This window comes from Ranitomeya variabilis, chromosome 2 (genome assembly GCF_051348905.1).
Source record: "Ranitomeya variabilis isolate aRanVar5 chromosome 2, aRanVar5.hap1, whole genome shotgun sequence".
Taxonomy (NCBI): domain Eukaryota; kingdom Metazoa; phylum Chordata; class Amphibia; order Anura; family Dendrobatidae; genus Ranitomeya; species Ranitomeya variabilis.
The window spans coordinates 634,282,580-634,301,521 of NC_135233.1; the positions used below are offsets into that span (position 1 = coordinate 634,282,580).

Genomic DNA, 18,942 nt, shown 5'->3' on the forward strand with positions numbered 1-18,942 from the left:
CAGGATTTGTGCTTTGAAAAAAGCAGTTGGTTTGCACAGCGGCGTACACACACAGCAACGCAGCTATCAGGGTCAGGGAGCCTTCTAGGGCAGCCCAATGAGCTACAGCGCTGAGGAAAAAAAATGTAGCTTCCACTATCCCTGCAAACAAAAGGTGGTGTTGGACAGTGGGAATCGCTACAGCACAAGCGGTTTGGGGCTTTATGTACCCTGCCTAACACTATCCCTGCTTCTGAAGAAGCGGCAGCAACCTCTCCCTACGCTCAGATCAGCAGCAGTAAGATGGCGGTCGGCGGGAACGCCCCTTTATAGCCCCTGTGACACCGCAGAAAGCAAGCCAATCACTGCAATGCCCTTCTCTAAGATGGTGGGGACTGAGATCTATGTCATCCACCTTCATTGGCTGAGAAATGGCGCTTTTAGCGTCATTGAAACGCGACTTTGGCGCGAAAGTCGCGTACCGCATGGCCGACCCCACACAGGGATCGGGTCGGGTTTCATGAGACGCCGACTTTGCCAAAAGTCGGCGACTTATGAAAATGACCGATCCGTTTCGCTTAACCCTAGCTGTGACTAACACTTGCACAGCACTGGCTCAGACCTGCCTGGCAAACAGTGCTATGAACTGCTGCTGTAACCTACCCTGAAAAGGGCTGATATTACAACTAGTCCCAACTCCCGACTCCCTAAACCTCTCAGAAAATTTGCTGGCAAAAAAAGACTCTTTGACTGTATAGCGCCCACAGCAGCAGCGGTGCCGTCTAACACTAAGCTGCAGCAGTGAGGAAATGGTGGCGACAGGGCAAATGGCTGGTTCTTATAGGGCAAGGACATGGGACATACACAGCCAATGATACATGCCCTTGCTTATGTGCATCACATGCACATTGCTGTGTGTGTGCGCACTGCTGATAGGCTGAGAGACTGCACCGCCCCTCTGTAAATGCGGGAAAGAAAAAAAAAAAAGGAGATCGGCGTTATTTCAGCACAGATCTATCCCCCGCCCACTATACACTGAAAGAGTCCATTAACAATGATAAACAGTTTTAATGTGCAAATCAAGCTAGGCTTTTGGTGAACGAACACTTATCGAACAGAAACTCGAACAGCCAAATTTTAAGCAAATTGTTCGGGTTCGTCGAACGACTCGAACACTGCCCAAAACAGCTCGAAATTGAAATTGGCGAACAGTTCGACTCGAACACCGCTCATCTCTAATCAACACCTGAGGCCATTTTATAATATTTTTTTTTAAACATGCACTAGTCATGAAAAAAAGTAAAAACAAAACCATTACATCTAATTTTCGTTGTTAATTAATATATATAAACTTCTATATACTACCATACTTCAAGAGGGAAAAAAGTTCTTTTAGGTTTGATTATAAAAAACAAGAAAGATCTAATCTTTCATTAAGTCCCAAAGGGCCCTGTGCATTGGTTTTTGTTATCCATTTTGCTTCTTGTTGTAGGAGGATTTTATTATGGTCGTCCCCATTTCTTGGAAATTTAACCATTTCTATGCCAGCGAAACCCAGGCATTGGGGGTTTGAACCATGTACCTCCTGAATGTGTTTTATAAATCTAGGTGAACCTTTGCCTGTTGAAATAGAGTGAAAATGTTCACGAAATCTTACAAACATTGATCTTATAGTTTTGACTATGTAATAAAATAAACAGGGGCAGAATATGATATATACCACGTTTTTGGTCTTAAATGTTATTAGATTATTAACCCTATGGTGAATATGTCCGATTTTTAGGAAAGAACCGGTTAGATGATATTGGCAGAAATTGTATTTTTTACATTTATAATTGCCTTTAGGGGATACTGCACTTAACCAATTATTTTGTGGATTCTCGATCCGATTTCGGACTAGCAAATCTGACAAATTGTTGGTTCGTTTGTATGCAAATCTGGGTTTGGTTGTTCCTTGTTTAATCAGATCATTATCTGTCTCTAGGACATGCCAGTTTTTTCGGATTTACACCTGAATTGTTTTTTCTAGTGGCGTATGTTTGAAACAGAAGTTGAAAATTTTTTCTTGGGGCACAGATTGAGATGACTTTTTGTTACCTTTACCATGCAGCAACTCTCTTTGTGTAATTTTTTTAACTTGTGTTTCCGCACTATTTAAAACCTCTAATGGGTAACCTCTATGAAGAAACCTCCCCTTTAACTCATCTACTTGTGTCTGAAAACAAGCCTCATTATTAATCAACTTTCTTAACTGTAACATTTGGCTAAATGGTAAACTTTTTTTAGTGCGCTCAGGGTGAGCAGAATAGTATCTTAATAAGGAATTTGATACTGTGACTTTCCTGTGTACTTTGGTAAGCAGGTTTCCTTCTACAATATTAATTTCTACATCCAGAAAGTTCAATTTGTCTTGCCCAAAACAGGCTGTAAACTGCATATTCTCATCATTAGTAATGTTCAGATATTCGACAAAATTTATGAACTCACTTTGGCCGCCATCCCATACAATGAACATATCGTCCACATAACGTATATAACACTTAATATGTTTCAGATTGGGGTTAACCATGCATGTGATGAATTTTTCTTCAAAAGCCGCTAAAAATAAATTTGCAAAAACGCATGCTACTGGTGTACCCTTAGCGGTACCTGTTACCTGCAAGTACCACTGATTTAGAAACGAGAACGCATTGTGGGTCATGAAAAAATTCAGACCTTCCACTATAAAAGTAACAAATTCAGGTGTTTTATGTTTTATGGGAATGCTCTAATATTTTTTTAATCGCATTAATACCCTGTTGGTGTGGTATCCTGGTATATAAATTTACCACATCTATTGATGCAAGAGCAAAACTAGGTTGCCATTCAATTGATTCCAATGCCAATAAAAAAAATCGCCCGAATCCTTTACAAAATGATGGGATTTTAGATAATAGTGGTTGTAAACACCAATCCAAATACTGCGAGAGTGGTTCCGTAACAGAATTTATCCCCGACACTATGTGGCTGGAAGGGATGGAAGAACTGGTTGAGGCTATAGTGCTTTGTTCCATGAGATCCTCAGTGTTGATGGCGTGTAATACGTGAAACTGCCGTAGTCCTCTCCTTGTACCGGCATTTTCTGCAAACGTTCTGCCCTCTGTAACCATGTCCATACCACATTGAAAGAATTAAAGGACAAAGGTTTTTTAACTATACGGAAAGGTTGAGTGGTGCGGCTTTTTATCTTTTTTTCTTTTATTTTTACTAAAGACATACACCTTTTGCAAGGCGTTTATGATGCCCGTTTATGATACACTTAGTGCATGGGCATTTCAAGTCTAGGAGACCCACTCTTTTAAATTGTGACTTTTTATTAATGAGGCCTTCCTCCACATCTCATCATCCACCGCCACTAGAAACCAGGGTGAATGTACCCACCATGGGGAAATGTTTGTCAGCCCATACACTTAGTGTATGGGCATTACGAGTCTAGGAGACCCGCTCCTTTGTAATGGGACATTTTTTTTATGAGGCCCTCCTCCATCTTTCTTCCAAGGGGGGATTGTGTTGCGTGCAAATTTGTGTCAATGTGGCCCTTGCATTCAATGCATAAGGAAACTGTATGGCAGGAGCAACTGAAGACTGTGAAGTGGGTGTTCCTGTGGCCATCCAGTACCTGGGTTCAAAGGCTTATTGGGGTGCATATGACTTGATAGCAGGGAAGGCCTTTTTTTCAGGAAGCCCCCCTGTACCTCTCGTGACGGGGGGGGGGGGGTGCGTTGTAATTCTTGGCAGCCCAGCCACTCACTGCATAGGCAATAACAGCATAGGAGACCCACTGTTTAATAATGGCCCTTTAAGAATATTAATGCCGCCTGATGCCCCTCTAAAAATAGACTTTGTGACTTTAAGAGTCCCTCCTTCATAAATAAACAAGATGTGTCTCCTTATGTGTCACACACCACATGGCCAGCTAGGGTTGTTAAATGTTACAATGACATTTCCCAGTGAATGTATTTGCATTGGTTGAAAGCAATGTTAAAATTGAAAAACGCTGCATGTGAACATAGCCCAAGTGGTGCAGGAACATTTTGGTCTGGGGTAAATTATTTTGCCTTATATACATGTCATTAGCCTGGAAAGGAGGTACCTTAACATATTTCCCAGCAAAATTCATTTTGGTTACGTTTTTGTATGTTTTTTGGTGCATCTGTAAAAATGGCGTGAAACTCTGACAACATTGCTTATAGCTGTAACCTAGGAGTCAGAAATGCTTCCAGGGGCCATCCCGATGATGTTTCTGTGTCATTTCAGCAGTGTTTCTGGATCGCTCCCATGGGGCCGTGGGGTACTCGTTACCGGGTCCTGCGGTTCACAGGGGGATGTCACGGTGGCTGACCCGGTCCGTGGCCCTGGGACGTCCGTGTAAAAGGGAAAGGTCTTTAAAGGGATAAAGTTTATGTTTGTGACGCCACCTGTGGTATCCGGTCAGGGTGACCGACGCTGCTTAGGGGTCCACTGGGGTGATGTTATGGCAGCTAGATGGTATACGTTCCCACAGGTGAAGTGTATCCCCAGGGCTTCCCGGTGTATAGATGGTGGATGGTGAGAGGTGCAGTGAAGAACGAGGACACAAGGTTGCAGTCTCTTTACCTTTACTGAAGACTTCAGCATCCACAGTCCAGAGCACCAGATCACAGGGCAGGCAGAGTCCGGCCGGCTTGGAGGCAAGTCCAGAATCCCTTTGTCCAGGTGGAAATCAGTAGCCTTCCCTTGCGCTGCAGTGTTGTAGTTCCTTACTGCCTAAGGCTTCACATAAGGTCCTCCCAGATGTAATGTCTCTCTCTCCCTGTCCCCCATATAGGATAAGACAAACCCGTATGACTGGTGGCTTGAGGCGGTTTATTGGGACTCTATCATGCCCTAGCCTCTAAGGGGTGCCACTGTCCCTCCTGGGTGTAGGGCGGACAAGTAACATTAAATTAGCTGTCCTGCCGGTCTCTGGAGCAAGGCGTAAAGGTTGTTACTCCCTCGGTGTTCCGGCTACCGGAATTCTGTGCCTCAGAAGGAGGCAGCCTATGTAGGGCTGGTCCCCTTCTGGTATCCTCTCCTTTGCTACGACTTCCTTCACACTCGCTGCAATACAGTTCTGCCTTCGATGTCTCTTGCTAGGAGCTGCAGCTCTGAGGGCTTGCACAGCTCCATGTCCTTCTCCTTCGTTCTCTGACAGGATCCCACCTCTGTTAGGGACCAACTCACTGAGCGGAGCTCAGCCAGCAACTGTCTAACTTTCCCTACAGGCGACCAGTTTTACCTATGTGGGGAGTGACCTAATAAATAGGAGCAAGAGCTCCCCCTGGTTGCCTGGAGTGTGAAATGTGTTGCATGTTTGTGATACCTGGATGCAGTTATCCTTCTTTGCCTCCAAACATAGCATCACTCTCCCCGAGAGGAAAGCAGTACCACTGCGACGACCAGGACCCTGGGGCGCCTCACTTTCCCCCCTGTTAAATCCAGTACTCCCGGACTGGTGGTTAGGAGCACCCGAAGTGACCTGATGGTTAAAACAGAAAACCTGGGACAAGCTCTGAGGAAGTGGTAACTCTACTGACCGCAATCCCTAATCCTATCACACACACTAGAAATAGCTGTGGAGCGTACCTAACTCTCCCTAGACGCCTCTTCACAGCCTAAGAGCTAACTACCCCTAAAGATAGAAATAGTAGCCTACCTTGCCTCAGAGAAATTCCCCAAAGTAAAGGTAGCCCCCCACAAATATTAACTGTGAGTTAAGAGGGAAGTGACAAACACAGGAATGAAACAGATTTTAGCAAAGGAGGCCGAATCTTCTCTAGAAAGACAGAGGATAGGAAAGGGAACTATGCTGTCAGTATAAAAAACTACAAAAACCACGCAGAGTGTGCAAAAAGACCTCCACACCGACTCACGGTGTGGAGGTGCAGCTCTGCACCCCCAGAGCTTCCAGCTAGCAAGGAAATATCATAATAGCAGGCTGGACTGAAACATAGCATGTACTGAAAAATATATTCAAAAACCAATGAACAGCAAATGACTAGCAAGGACTTAGCTTCTGCTGGAGTAGTCAGGTCATCTGAGAATTCCAAGAGAGATCTGAACCAGTACTGAGACATTGACAGCTGGCATGAACTAACGACCTGGGCAGAGTTAAATAGGGAAGCGAGCAGAAGCAATAAACGAGGGCAGCTGAGAAAGCCAACCTCAAAGATCAGCAGTTCCACTCAAAGCCACCAGAGGGTGTCCAAGGACAGAACTCACCAAAGTACCATTCACGACCACAGGAGGGAGCCAGAGAACGGAATTCACAACAATCGGCTGCTGACGGACACATCCTCAAGGTACAGAGGTATTTGGACTGGGAGGCCATTATTTTTCGCCCTTCTCAGTTGGTTCACGCCCATGATGGCATGCCCTTCTTCTCCGTTGGTTCTCGGTAATGGCGGCGGTTTTGGCGGGAATTTTTGGTGGCAAATCACAGTTCATCAATTACACAGTCTTTTAGCACAAATCATGGTTAGGCACAGTTCTTAGGCACACATGACCCGATTTTCAGGCTTTAGTAGATCCTGTTCGTGATGCCAAAATTGGATCGCCCCCATGAGGCCGTGGGGTATTCACAGGGGGATGTCACGGTGGCTGACCCGGTCCGTGGCCCTGGGACGTCCGTGTAAAAGGGAAAGGTATTTAAAGGGATAAAGTTTGTGTTCGTGACGCCACCTGTGGTATTCGGTCAGGGTGACCGACGCTGCTTTAAGGGGTCCACTGGGGTGATATTATGGCAGCTAGATGGTATACCTTCCCACAGGTGAAGTGTATCCCCAGGCATCATTTGCAGCACCACCCTCCATCATTGGTAGCACCCCCTCCATCATTGGCAGCCCCCCTTTCATCATTTGTAGCACCTCCCTCCATCATTGATAGTCCCCTCCATCATTTTCAGCCTCCCTCCATCATTGGCAGCCCCCTCCATCATTTGCAGCCTCCCTCTATCATTTGCAGCCTCCCTCCATCATTTGCAGCCTCTGTCCATCATTTGTAGCACCCCCACCATCATTGGCAGCCCCCCTCCATCATTTGCAGCACCCCTCCATCATTTGCAGCCTCCCTCCATCATTGGCAGCCCCACTCCATCATTTGCAGCACCCACTCCATCATTTGCAGCCCCCTCCATCATTTGCAGCACTCCCTCCATCATTTTCAGCACCCCCTTTCATCATTTGCAGCACCCCCTCCATCATTTGCAGCACCCCCTCCATCATTTGCAGCCTCCCTCCATCATTGGCAGCCCCCCTCCATCATTGACTGCCCCTCCATCATTTTGCAGCCCCCCTTTCATCATTTGCAGCCCCCCTCACCCATTTAATTCATTTCATAAAGAAAATACTTACCTCACAAGCGATCCCCAGCAGGCGCAGCTCCTCTTCTTAAGTTTTTAGAAATTTCAGCTCCTCTTCTTGTCACGGTAGATGCTATACCTGGAAGGAGCCCATACATTGTATCATTTTCAGCAGTGAATCAGCTAGAATGTATGGGCTGCTGAGAGGACCTGACAGGAGCCCATACATTCTAGCACATTCACTACTGACTCTGAGACATCTAGAATGTATGGGCTGTAGTCAGGACCTGCAAGGAGCCCATATATTCTAGCTACAACCATGTCACCTGACCTGCCCAGAAGTCCAGGGAGGGTGGAGGGAGTCGGAGCTGCGCAGCCATCAAGGTAAAAGACGGCCATGCACACAGCTCAGAGAAAGCTCCTGGGCCCCAGCGCCGACATGTGCACCTGGGGGAGCAGCTCTGGGCATTTGCCTCCCTGCCACCTGGCCCAGCCCGCCGCCTGGTATACCCACATACACTGCCTGCCTAGCACTGATATCTATATACACCTTGATTAGTCCTCAGAAGGACTGATGGTTAAGATGGATTTGTTTATTACAGATGGTATGCCCACACTAACTAATAAAATTGAAAATCTCTACCTATCTCAGCAGCAACTCTCCCTACACTGCCTGAGTCCGGAGCAGACTGTGACGAGCAGGGCGGCGTCCGGTCTACTATAGGCCTGATGACATTGTGCTGCCAGCCAATCACTGTAATACCACAACCAACATGGCTGCGGCATTACAGTGTGTGGCAGACAATCCCTGCATGTTGCCAAACATGCAGGGCAGGGACCCAAATTCACGCTGCGCAAAGCTGGAAATACTCGCCGAGCTCCGAGCATCGCAACCATTGCGATGCTTGCAGGGCCGGACTGGGACTAAAATTCAGCCCTGGCATTTGAAGTTACACAGGCCCACTTGCCACATGGTGACTGTATAATATCTTTGTACACTTGTAGGTTACAAGAAGTGAGGGGAGTGTAACACGACTATATAACATATAATCTCAGCTGTATCCAGCATTACAGCTCGGTCCTATTTATTGCTTTTAGTTGCAGTACCAAGAAAAGCCGCTACTTTACCTATATAACTGGATCTCGTAGATAATGAAGAGATTGAGACGAACAAAGGCTATGGAACCTCATTCTGATGCTCCATAAACTTTGCCTACAGCCACTTTTGGTTCTGCTGCGCAGCATGAGACCCAGTGACTCTGAAGAGCGGTGACATCAGTAACGTCACCGCTCTTCAGATATTCTGGGTCTTGCGCTGAGCTCGGCGACTGTGAAGAGCAGTATTGTTACTGCTATCACCGCTCTTCAGAGTCGCTGGGTCTCGCCAGGTCTGGGCTAGTAGTGGGGGTGTCTGATAGACACCTCTCCATTACTTACACCAGGGATTGATAGCAGCTGACATTACACAGCTGACATCAAACCTAAAAATCATTACACATACCAGAATTAAATGCTCTGGTCGCTGGGAAAAGCAGTAGAGTTAGCGCTATTCCCAGGCGCCGGGTGCTAACTACAACTGTCATCATCCTTGCCTGGTCTCCCTGCGAAGCATTTCTGCTGTATTTACATGCGCTGATCTCAGGCCACTAAACGAGTGTGATCAACAATAGTGAAGTCGTTCGCTTGTTTCCCGGAGTCTTTACACCAACTGGGAAAGAATGAAGGGAACAGAACAATCACAATTAGATCAATCTGTCCCCATACAGTATCATGTTATCAGCAGCACATATGCAGTTTACACCGGTGATGTGCTGCTGAGAACAAGGATTTCTGTTTCCACATAAACAATCCAATCACTCGATGAATAGGCAGCATTTTGCTTGTTTAGTATAATACACCCCATAGTCCTCCATATATTATAATATGCACCTCAGTCCTCCATATAGTATAATACACTCCTCAGTCCTCCATATAGTATAATACACTCCTCAGTTCTCCATATAGTATAATACACTCTTCAGTCCTCCATATAGTATAATACACTCCTCAGTCCTTCATATAGTATAATACACTTCTCAGTCCTTCATATAGTATTATACACTCTACATAGTCCTCCATAAAGTATAATACATTCCTCATAGACCTCCATATATTAAAAATCACTGCAATTCCTTCATATAGTATAATACACTCCTCAGTCCTCCAAATAGTATAATACATTCCTCAGTCCTCCAAATAGTATAATACATTCCTCATAGTGTTCCAAATAGTATAATGCCCCGCCATTGTCATCCATGTAGAACAATTCACTTCCCATAGTATAATGCACCCCATAGTTCTTCATATAGTATAATGTGAGGCGGCGCCCGGTGTGCACAGGCCCGGAGTGATGGCTGTGCTGCGTCTGATTAGGAAGGAAAGGGCACATTTTATAAACGTTTATTTCAGCGTGTGCAGGCATCATAACTAAAAGAGCCACCTTGTCAGAATGCAGCATTTGTGTGGCACAAGGTGGCTCTTTTAGTTACAAACGCCTGAGGGGGGTGACAGGTTCCCTTTAAACCTTAAATTAAACATTAGCTTCTTTTGCTGCTGTCCTGCTAATAGGTAAACATAGACTTTACCCTGAGTTATGTCAGCAGTTTTACAATTCTTTTACCTGTGATCACAGAATACTTGACTTGCTAGTAGCGCAGTTTGCAGCTCAAAGCAAAATCTTTCACTCGATATCATGGAAAATTGTACAAGTCAGAAGACAATTTCCATTGTCGGCGGTGGATTGGTAAGTAAACAATCAAAAAGAAAAATGAATTATGTCTTCTTTATTGGATTTTGTCTGTAGGAGACTGTGCACACATCTGGATACAAGTGTGACAAATTATGAGTTAAAAAAGAGCATTTTACATACACACTGGAGTATGCGCTCTTATACAAAAAAGGACCAAAAATCCCAGAAAGAACATAGGATTAAATGATAAAGTGATCGCTCACATGATTGTATGCATTGGACCAGGGCAATCCAATGTTTTATCAGGTAGCACTCAGACCAATGTTATTCTATGGGGCAGTGCTGGTCAGTGTTTTTTTCTCTTACTGATGTGACAGTCCAATTTCCACAGACTCACAGAATAGAGATGGAGAAATTTTGTTCTCCATCTTCTCCTGGGAGTGTGCTTTGATTCTCTCATCTGAAAGAATCAGTTCACACTAAGCTGACACTCTGATCAAACTCAGATCAGAGTTTGATTGGCATGTCATTAACATAATTGATCAGATTCTCTCTTGTGAGCGAACCCTAAAACACATGATATACTGAATCTTTTCTCAGAAAACTATATGTTAATCTACTTAGCTCCCCCTTCTCTATAACATGACATCTGCAGATTGGAATGCATTTTCATGGTGACATGTTCCCTTTAAACAAAATAATATATAAGTATATTAACAACATACAGCACACTGTATGTATTTAACCAAAATAATTATTAGCTAACATTCCAAATTAGCCTCATATTTTATGGACTTTATATTGTAAAATATTCTGAACATAAATATGTTTTATAGTACTAATTTTTTTATATTAAAATGTATTTTCATGTAATTTAATTATAATTGTATAGCAATTATTTTTATGCTAAAGTTCCATCCAAACATATCAGAAAAAAAGCATCGTTTACAGCGATCACTAATGTAACATAGAAACATAGTTAGCAAGGCCGAAAGAAGACATTTGTCCATCCAGTTCAGCCTATATTCCATCAGAATAAATCCCCAGAACTATGTCCTTCTAAAGAACCTAATATTGTTACGCTCCAGGAAGACATCCAAGCCTCTCTTGAAACCCTCAACTGAGTTCACCATCACCACCTCCTCAGGCAAGGAATTCCGGATTCTCACTGCACTAACAGTAAAGAATCCTCTTCTATGTTGGTGGAAAAACCTTCTCTCCTCCAGACACAGAGAATGCCCCTTTGTGACCATCACCTTCCTTGGTATAAATAGATCCTCGGAGAGATATTTATATTGTCCCCTTATATACTTATACATGGTTATTAGATCGCCCCTCAGTCGTCTTTTTTCTAGACTAAATAATCCTAATTTTGATAATCTCTCTGGGTATTGAAGTTCCCCATCCCCTTTATTAATTTTGTTGCCCTCTTTTGTACTCGCTCTAGTTCCATTATATCCTTTCTGAGCACCGGTGCCCAAAATTGAATGCAGTACTCCATGTGCGGTCTAACCAGAGATTTGTACAGAGGCAGTATAATGCTCTCATCATGTGTATCCAGTCCTCTTTTAATGCACCCCATGATCCTGTTTTCCTTAGCAGCTGCTGCCTGGCACTGGCTGCTCCAGGTAAGTTTATCATTAAGTAGGATCCCCAAGTTCTTCTCCATATCAGATTTACCCAGTGGTTTTTCGTTCAGTGTGTAATGGTTATATTGATTCCTTCTTCCCATGTGTATAACCTTACATTTATCATTGTTAAACTGCATCTGCCACCTTTCGGGACAAGTTTCCAACTTATCCAGATCCATCTGTAGCAGAATACTATCTTCTCTTGTATTGACTAGTGATGAGTAAGCATGCTCGGTAATGCTCGGAGCTCGCCCGAGCATCACAGTGCTCGCGATGCTCGATAAACGGAGAGAATTTCCGGGATTGTTTGGCAGGAGTTTGGGACACCGCCCTGCATGTTTGGCACTCTTTAGACCGCCAATCAACATTCAGGGATTGTCTGCCACGCAGTGTAATGCCACAGCCATGTTGGTTGTGGCATTACAGTGATTGGCTGGCCGCACAGCATCATCAAGTCTATAACAGACCTGGCGCCGCCCTGCTCGCCACACAGCTCTGGAATCAGCCAGTGTAGGGACAGTTGCTGCTGAGATAGGGAGAGAATTATAATTGTATTAGTTAGTGTGGGTATACCATTATTGAAATCCAGCTTAACCAACAGTCCTTCTACGGACTAATTACAGGGTATATAGATATCAGTGCTGGGTAGGAAAGCAATGTATGTGGCATACTTCATTGCATACAGCAAGAGGGTACATTACATTACTGTCTGCTGCTGCCTATTTCAGATATTGACCGTATATACATAGCCCCAGGTATCAGTGGCCAGGAATAATTTTTTTTGCTGCATCTTAATCCTGATTATTTTATTCAAAAGCAATCCAGAACACACTGTTTTTTTTCTCCATTTGCTTGTTGGCACTGCAGAATACAGCCAGATCCTTTCCATAGTACAGCCTGAAAATCCAGCTATTTTAAACAGGGGTTTGACCATCACAGCGATCGCATCTGAGTGCACAGAAAATTCTGCCCTTTTTGTGGTAGTGTAAAATTTTGTTGGCGTGTCTTATACAAGTTCTTGACACCAGTTTGCTGCAATAAAATTATTTACCTGCAGGGTATTGTCCGCCACATGGATCGCATATCATTGCGCTCTAAATTGTGCCATTTCAGGCCTCCGTTTAATTTTTTTTGTTGGGTCTTAGCCTATTTATTAACACCATTTTGCTGTCAAAAAAAGAATACAGGCCAGATTTTTTAAAGTGGGGTATCTGCGTCACTGGCATCACATATCATTGCGCTCAAAATAGTGCCATTTGAGCCCTCTGTTTAATTTTTTTTTTGCTGTGTCTTAGCCTAGTTGTGCACACCGGTTTGCTTCCCCCCCAAAAAAAATACAGGCCAGATATTTAAAAGTGGGGTATCTCCATCACACGCCTCACCTATCAGTGGGCTAAAAATTGTGGCATTGAGGCCTCAATTGAACTGATTTTGCTGTGTCTTAGCCTAGTTGTTGACACTATTTTGCTGTTTAAAAAAAAATACAGGCTAGTTATTTTAAAGTATGGTATCTCCGTCACACTCCTCACCTATCAGTGGGCTAAAAATTGTGGCATTTGTGGGCTCCATTGAATTGTTTTTGCTGTGCCTTAGCCTAGTTATTGACACTATTTTGTTGTAAAAAAAAAATACAGGCCAGATATTTTAAAGTGGTGTATCTCCATCACACGCCTCATCCATCAGTGGGCAGGATACTGCCAGATCCTTTCCATTTTGCAGTGTGAAAATCCAGCTATTTTAAACAGGGGTTTGGCCATCAGAGCGATCACATCTGAGTGCGCAGAAAATTCTGCCATTTTTGTGGTACTGTAACATTTTCTTGGAGTGTCTTAAACAAGTTCTTGACACCAGTTTGCTGCAAAAAAAAAATGTACCTACTGGGTTTTGTCCGCCACACGGATCGTATATCATTGCGCTGAAAATTGTGCCATTTCAGGCCTCCTTTTAATTTTTTTGTTGTGTCTTAGCCTATTTATTGACACCATTTTGCTGTAAAAATAAAGAATACTGGCCAGATATTTTAAAGTGGGGTATTTGCGTCACTGGCATCACATATCATTGCGCTCAAAATAGTGCCATTTGAGCCCCCCGTTAAATTATTTGTATCTCCGTCAAACGCCTCATCTATCAGTGGGCTAAAAATTGTGGCAGTTGAGGCCTCCTTTGAACTGTTTTTGCTGGGTCTTAGTCTAGTTATTGACAAACAGTTTGCTGAAAAAAAAATTGTTACCTCCAGGCCAGATATTTTAAACTGTGGTTTTCTTTCACCACGGATTTCATATAAGTTTGCTCCAAATTCAGGCATTTGTAGTGAAATGGGCAAGGCGCGTGGCAAGGAACGGGGAAGTGATGATGATGGTGCATGCCGAGGCCGTGGGCAAGCTGAAATTGTGCCACAACAAACACCCACATCTTCTCACCAGACCTTCCTGTCCCAGTTACCAGGGGACCGCAGCAGCACACCGCTATTTAGCCCAGAGCAATGTCAAAAGGTTGTTGGTTGGATAGTGGATAGTGCTTCCAGTCACTTTTCCGCCACCACCACCACCCTGTGTTCCACAAGGTCAAGTCTGAGTAGCCGTGAGTGTGGACTGCATATTCCTCACCCTGGCGATGGTGGGAACGTGTCACAAGAGATGGACGATGATGAGACGCAATTGTCAGAAAGTCAGGAGGAGGACCAGGGTGCAGAAGTGGAATAGGAGGTGGTGGATGATATAGTAACTGACCCAACCTGGCAGGAGGACATGCAGGGCGAGGACAGCAGCACACAGGGGGTGGAAGGCGTAGCACCCCAACAGGCAGGAAGAAGCAGTGTGGTGGATTCCGACAGAAGGCGGGCAACCGTTCCATGCAGCACCACCATGACGGTAGTTGCCAGTCAAACTGTAAGGTCTTCCCAAGTCTGGTTGTTTTTCAAAGACTTTCAAAGATAACCCCAAACAGGCCATTTGCACCAACCGCCATGCCCACATAAGCAAGGGTAGCAAAACTACCAGCCTGACCACCACCAGCATGGTTAGGCACATGGCAGCAAAGCACCCGACTTTGTGGGCTGAACCCCAGGGTCCAGGAACAGTGTCTGCACTTGACACCACTGCTTCTCCCCCGGTTGTGCGTGCAAACCAATCCCTTGTCCATGGTGCATGCGAAGATGCCTCGTGCCCTGAACCTGTCATTACACACTCAACTAGCACCATCATCAAGCACATACACGTCTTTGTCCCAGCGCAGCGTTCAGTTGTCCATACCCCAGTCCTTGGAACTCAAGCGGAAATAAGCTACCAACGCCCCACAGTCCACACATTTCTCATCTACTTGCGCTCAAAAAGTTGCCTTTTAGGCTCGTGGAGATGGAAGCTTTCCACAACCTGATGGCAGCAGCAGTCCCAAGGTACTCTGTCACCAGCCGCCACTATTTCTCCCATTGTGCCATCTGCGCATTACACGAGTACATGTCCCACAACATTAGCCATGTTCTAAACAATGCTGTTACTGGGAAAGTCCACCCAACCACAGACACGCTTGTGGGCAGGGACGGTACATCTCGCTGACGGCACACTGGGTTAACTGTTGTGAATTTGGTTTCTGGGCTCCCCCGGTGGTCACTGGTGGTACTGAACTTGTGTGCTTCATCTCCTCTGTTCACCTGTTTCCATCAGGATGTGGGAGTTTTCTATTTAACCTTGCTCCTCAGTCATTTCTATGCCGGCCAACAATGTTACCAGAAGCCTTTCTGTTGCATGTTCCTGCTCCTAGACTACTATCAGCTAAGTTGGACTTTTAGTCCTAAGTTTGTTTTGCATTTTTGTTCCAGTTCTCTGTGATTGAATATTTCTGAGGCTGGAAGCTCTTGTGAGCTGAAATTGCCACTCTGGTGTCATGAGTTGATATTAGAGTCTTAAAGTAATTTCAGGATGGTGTTTTGAAAGGGTTTTCAGCTGACTGTGTAGTTCCCTTTTCTGTCTTCCTACTATCTAGTAAGCGGACCTCAATTTGCTAAACCTATTTTCATACTTCGTATGTCAATTTCCTCTGAAATCACCGACAATATATGTGGGGGCTACTGTCTGCCTTTTGGGGAAAATTTCTCTAGAGGTAAGTCAGGTCTGTATTTTCCTCTGCTAGGGTCAGTCAGTCCTCCAGCTGGCGCTGGGCGTCTAGGGATAAAACGTAGGCACGCTACCCGGCCACTGTTAGTTGTGCGGTAGGTTTAGCTCACAGTCAGCTCGAGTTCCCATCTTCCAAGAGCTAGTCCTTTTGTATGCTTTACTACGTTCTCTTGCCATTGAGAACCATGACAGTTTGGCCGGCCGAGGGTTAAAATAATTTGCAGAAGAAAGGAGAGAAAAGTAGTCTGCAGAGATTTTTTTTTTTTTTTTTTCTGAGTTTGCTCATTAGTTGATTCACTTGCATCTCTGCTTACTGCAGCCTTCGTCTCTCTCTCCTTCTAATCCTTGAATGGTTCTGATTTCACCTGATAAAAATGGATCAGCAGAGTTTAGCTACAGGTTTGAATAATCTCGCTATGAAGGTTCAAAGTTTACAGGATTTTGTAATTCATGCTCCTATATCTGAACCTAGAATTCCTTTACCTGAATTTTTCTCCGGGGATAGATCTCGCTTCCAGAATTTCAAACATAATTGTAAATTATTTTTGTCTCTGAGATCTCGCTCCGCTGGAGATCCTGCACAGCAGGTCAGGATTGTAATTTCCTTGCTCCGGGGCGACCCTCAGGATTGGGCATTTGCTTTGGCACCAGGGGATCCTGCGTTGCTCAATGTGGATGCGTTTTTCCTGGCATTGGGGTTGCTTTATGAGGAACCTCATTTAGAGATTCAGGCTGAAAAAGCCTTGATGGCCCTGTCTCAGGGGCAAGATGAGGCTGAAATATACTGCCAAAAATTTCGCAAGTGGTCTGTGCTTACTCAGTGGAATGAGTGCGCCCTGGCGGCGAATTTCAGAGAGGGTCTCTCTGATGCCATTAAATATGTTATGGTGGGGTTCCCTGTGCCTACAGGTCTGAATGAGTCCATGACAATGGCCATTCAGATTGATCGGCGTTTGCGGGAGCGCAAACCTGTGCACCATTTGGCGGTGTCTACTGAGAAGGCGCCAGAGATTATGCAATGTGATAGAATTCTGTCCAGAAGCGAACGACAGAATTTTAGGCGAAAAAATGGGTTATGCTTCTATTGTGGTGATTCAACTCATGTTATATCAGCATGCTCTAAACGTACTAAGAAGGTTGATAAGTCTGTTTCAATTGGCACTTTACAGTCTAAGTTTATTCTATCTGTGACCCTGATTTTCTCTTTATCGTCTATTACCGCGGACGCCTATGTCGACTCTGGCGCCGCTTTGAGTCTTATGGATTGGTCCTTTGCCAAACGCTGTGGGTTTAATTTAGAGCCTCTGGAAGTTCCTATACCTCTGAAGGGTATTGACTCCACGCCATTGGCTAGTAATAAACCACAATACTGGACACAAGTAACTATGCGTATTAATCCGGATCACCAGGAGATTATTCGCTTCCTTGTGTTGTATAATCTACATGATGTGTTGGTGCTTGGATTGCCATGGCTGCAATCTCATAACCCAGTCCTCGACTGGAAGGCAATGTCTGTGTTAAGCTGGGGATGTCAGGGGACTCATGGGGACGTACCTTTGGTTTCCATTTCGTCATCTATTCCCTCTGAGATTCCGGAATTTTTATCTGATTATCGTGACGTTTTTGAGGAGCCTAAACTTGGTTCACTACCTCCGCACAGAGATTGCGATTGTACTATAGATCTGATTCCGGGCAGTAAGTTTCCAAAGGGTCGTTTATTTAATCTATCTGTGCCTGAACATGCTGCTATGCGGGAATATATTAAGGAGTCCTTGGAAAAGGGACATATTCGTCCTTCGTCATCTCCCTTAGGAGCCGGTTTTTTCTTTGTATCTAAAAAAGATGGCTCTTTGAGGCTGTGTATTGATTATCGGCTTTTGAATAAAATCACGGTTAAATATCAGTATCCTTTGCCACTGCTTACTGATTTGTTTGCTCGAATAAAGGGGGCCAAGTGGTTCTCTAAGATTGATCTTCGTGGGGCGTATAATTTAGTGCGAATTAAGCAGGGGGATGAGTGGAAAACCGCATTTAATACGCCTGAGGGCCATTTTGAGTATTTGGTAATGCCTTTTGGTCTTTCAAATGCCCCTTCAGTCTTTCAGTCTTTTATGCATGATATTTTCCGTGAATATTTGGATAAATTTATGATTGTGTATCTGGATGATATTTTGATTTTTTCGGATGACTGGGACTCTCATGTCCAACAGGTCAGGAGGGTTTTTCAGGTTTTGCGCTCTAATTCCTTGTGTGTAAAGGGTTCTAAGTGTGTTTTTGGGGTTCAAAAGATTTCGTTTTTGGGGTACATTTTTTCCCCCTCTTCCATTGAGATGGACCCTGTCAAGGTTCAGGCTATTTGTGATTGGACGCAACCCTCTTCTCTTAAGAGCCTTCAGAAGTTTTTGGGCTTTGCTAATTTTTATCGTCGATTTATAACTGGTTTTTCTGATGTTGCTAAGCCGTTGACTGATTTGACTAAGAAGGGTGCTGATGTTGCTGATTGGTCCCCTGCTGCTGTGGAGGCCTTTCGGGAGCTTAAGCGCCGCTTTTCTTCCGCCCCTGTATTGCGGCAGCCTGATGTTACTCTTCCTTTTCAGGTTGAGGTCGACGCTTCAGAAATCGGAGCTGGGGCGGTTTTGTCGCAGAAAAGTTCCGACTGCTCCGTGATGAGACCTTGCGCGTTCTTTTCTCGTAAATTTTCGCCCGCTGAGCGAAATTATGATATTGGTAATCGGGAGCTCTTGGCTATGAAGTGGGCTTTTGAGGAGTGGCGTCATTGGCTTGAGGGGGCTAGACATCAGGTGGTGGTATTGACCGACCACAAGAATTTGATTTATCTTGAGTCTGCCAGGCGCCTGAATCCTAGACAGGCGCGCTGGTCGTTATTTTTCTCTCGGTTTAATTTTGTGGTTTCTTACCTACCGGGTTCTAAAAATGTGAAGGCGGATGCCCTTTCTAGGAGTTTTGAGCCTGATTCCCCTGGTAATTCTGAACCTACAGGTATCCTTAAGGATGGAGTGATATTATCTGCTGTTTCCCCAGACTTGCGACGGGTCTTACAGGAGTTTCAGGCGGATAGACCTGATCGTTGCCCGCCTGGTAGACTGTTTGTTCCGGATGATTGGACCAGTAGAG

At 44.6% G+C, this 18,942-nt stretch overlaps 1 protein-coding gene across 1 annotated transcript in view; it reads left to right on the forward strand.

Moving 5' to 3' along the window:
• Nucleotides 1-9,971: 9,971 nt before the first annotated feature.
• KMO (kynurenine 3-monooxygenase) overlaps nucleotides 9,972-18,942 on the forward strand; it is a 705,013-nt gene continuing 696,042 nt past the window's right edge. The window contains exon 1 of the mRNA XM_077292788.1: nucleotides 9,972-10,118. Within this exon, the coding sequence (XP_077148903.1) occupies nucleotides 10,068-10,118 (51 nt within the window). The 5' untranslated portion in view covers nucleotides 9,972-10,067. The remainder of the gene's footprint in view (nucleotides 10,119-18,942) is intronic.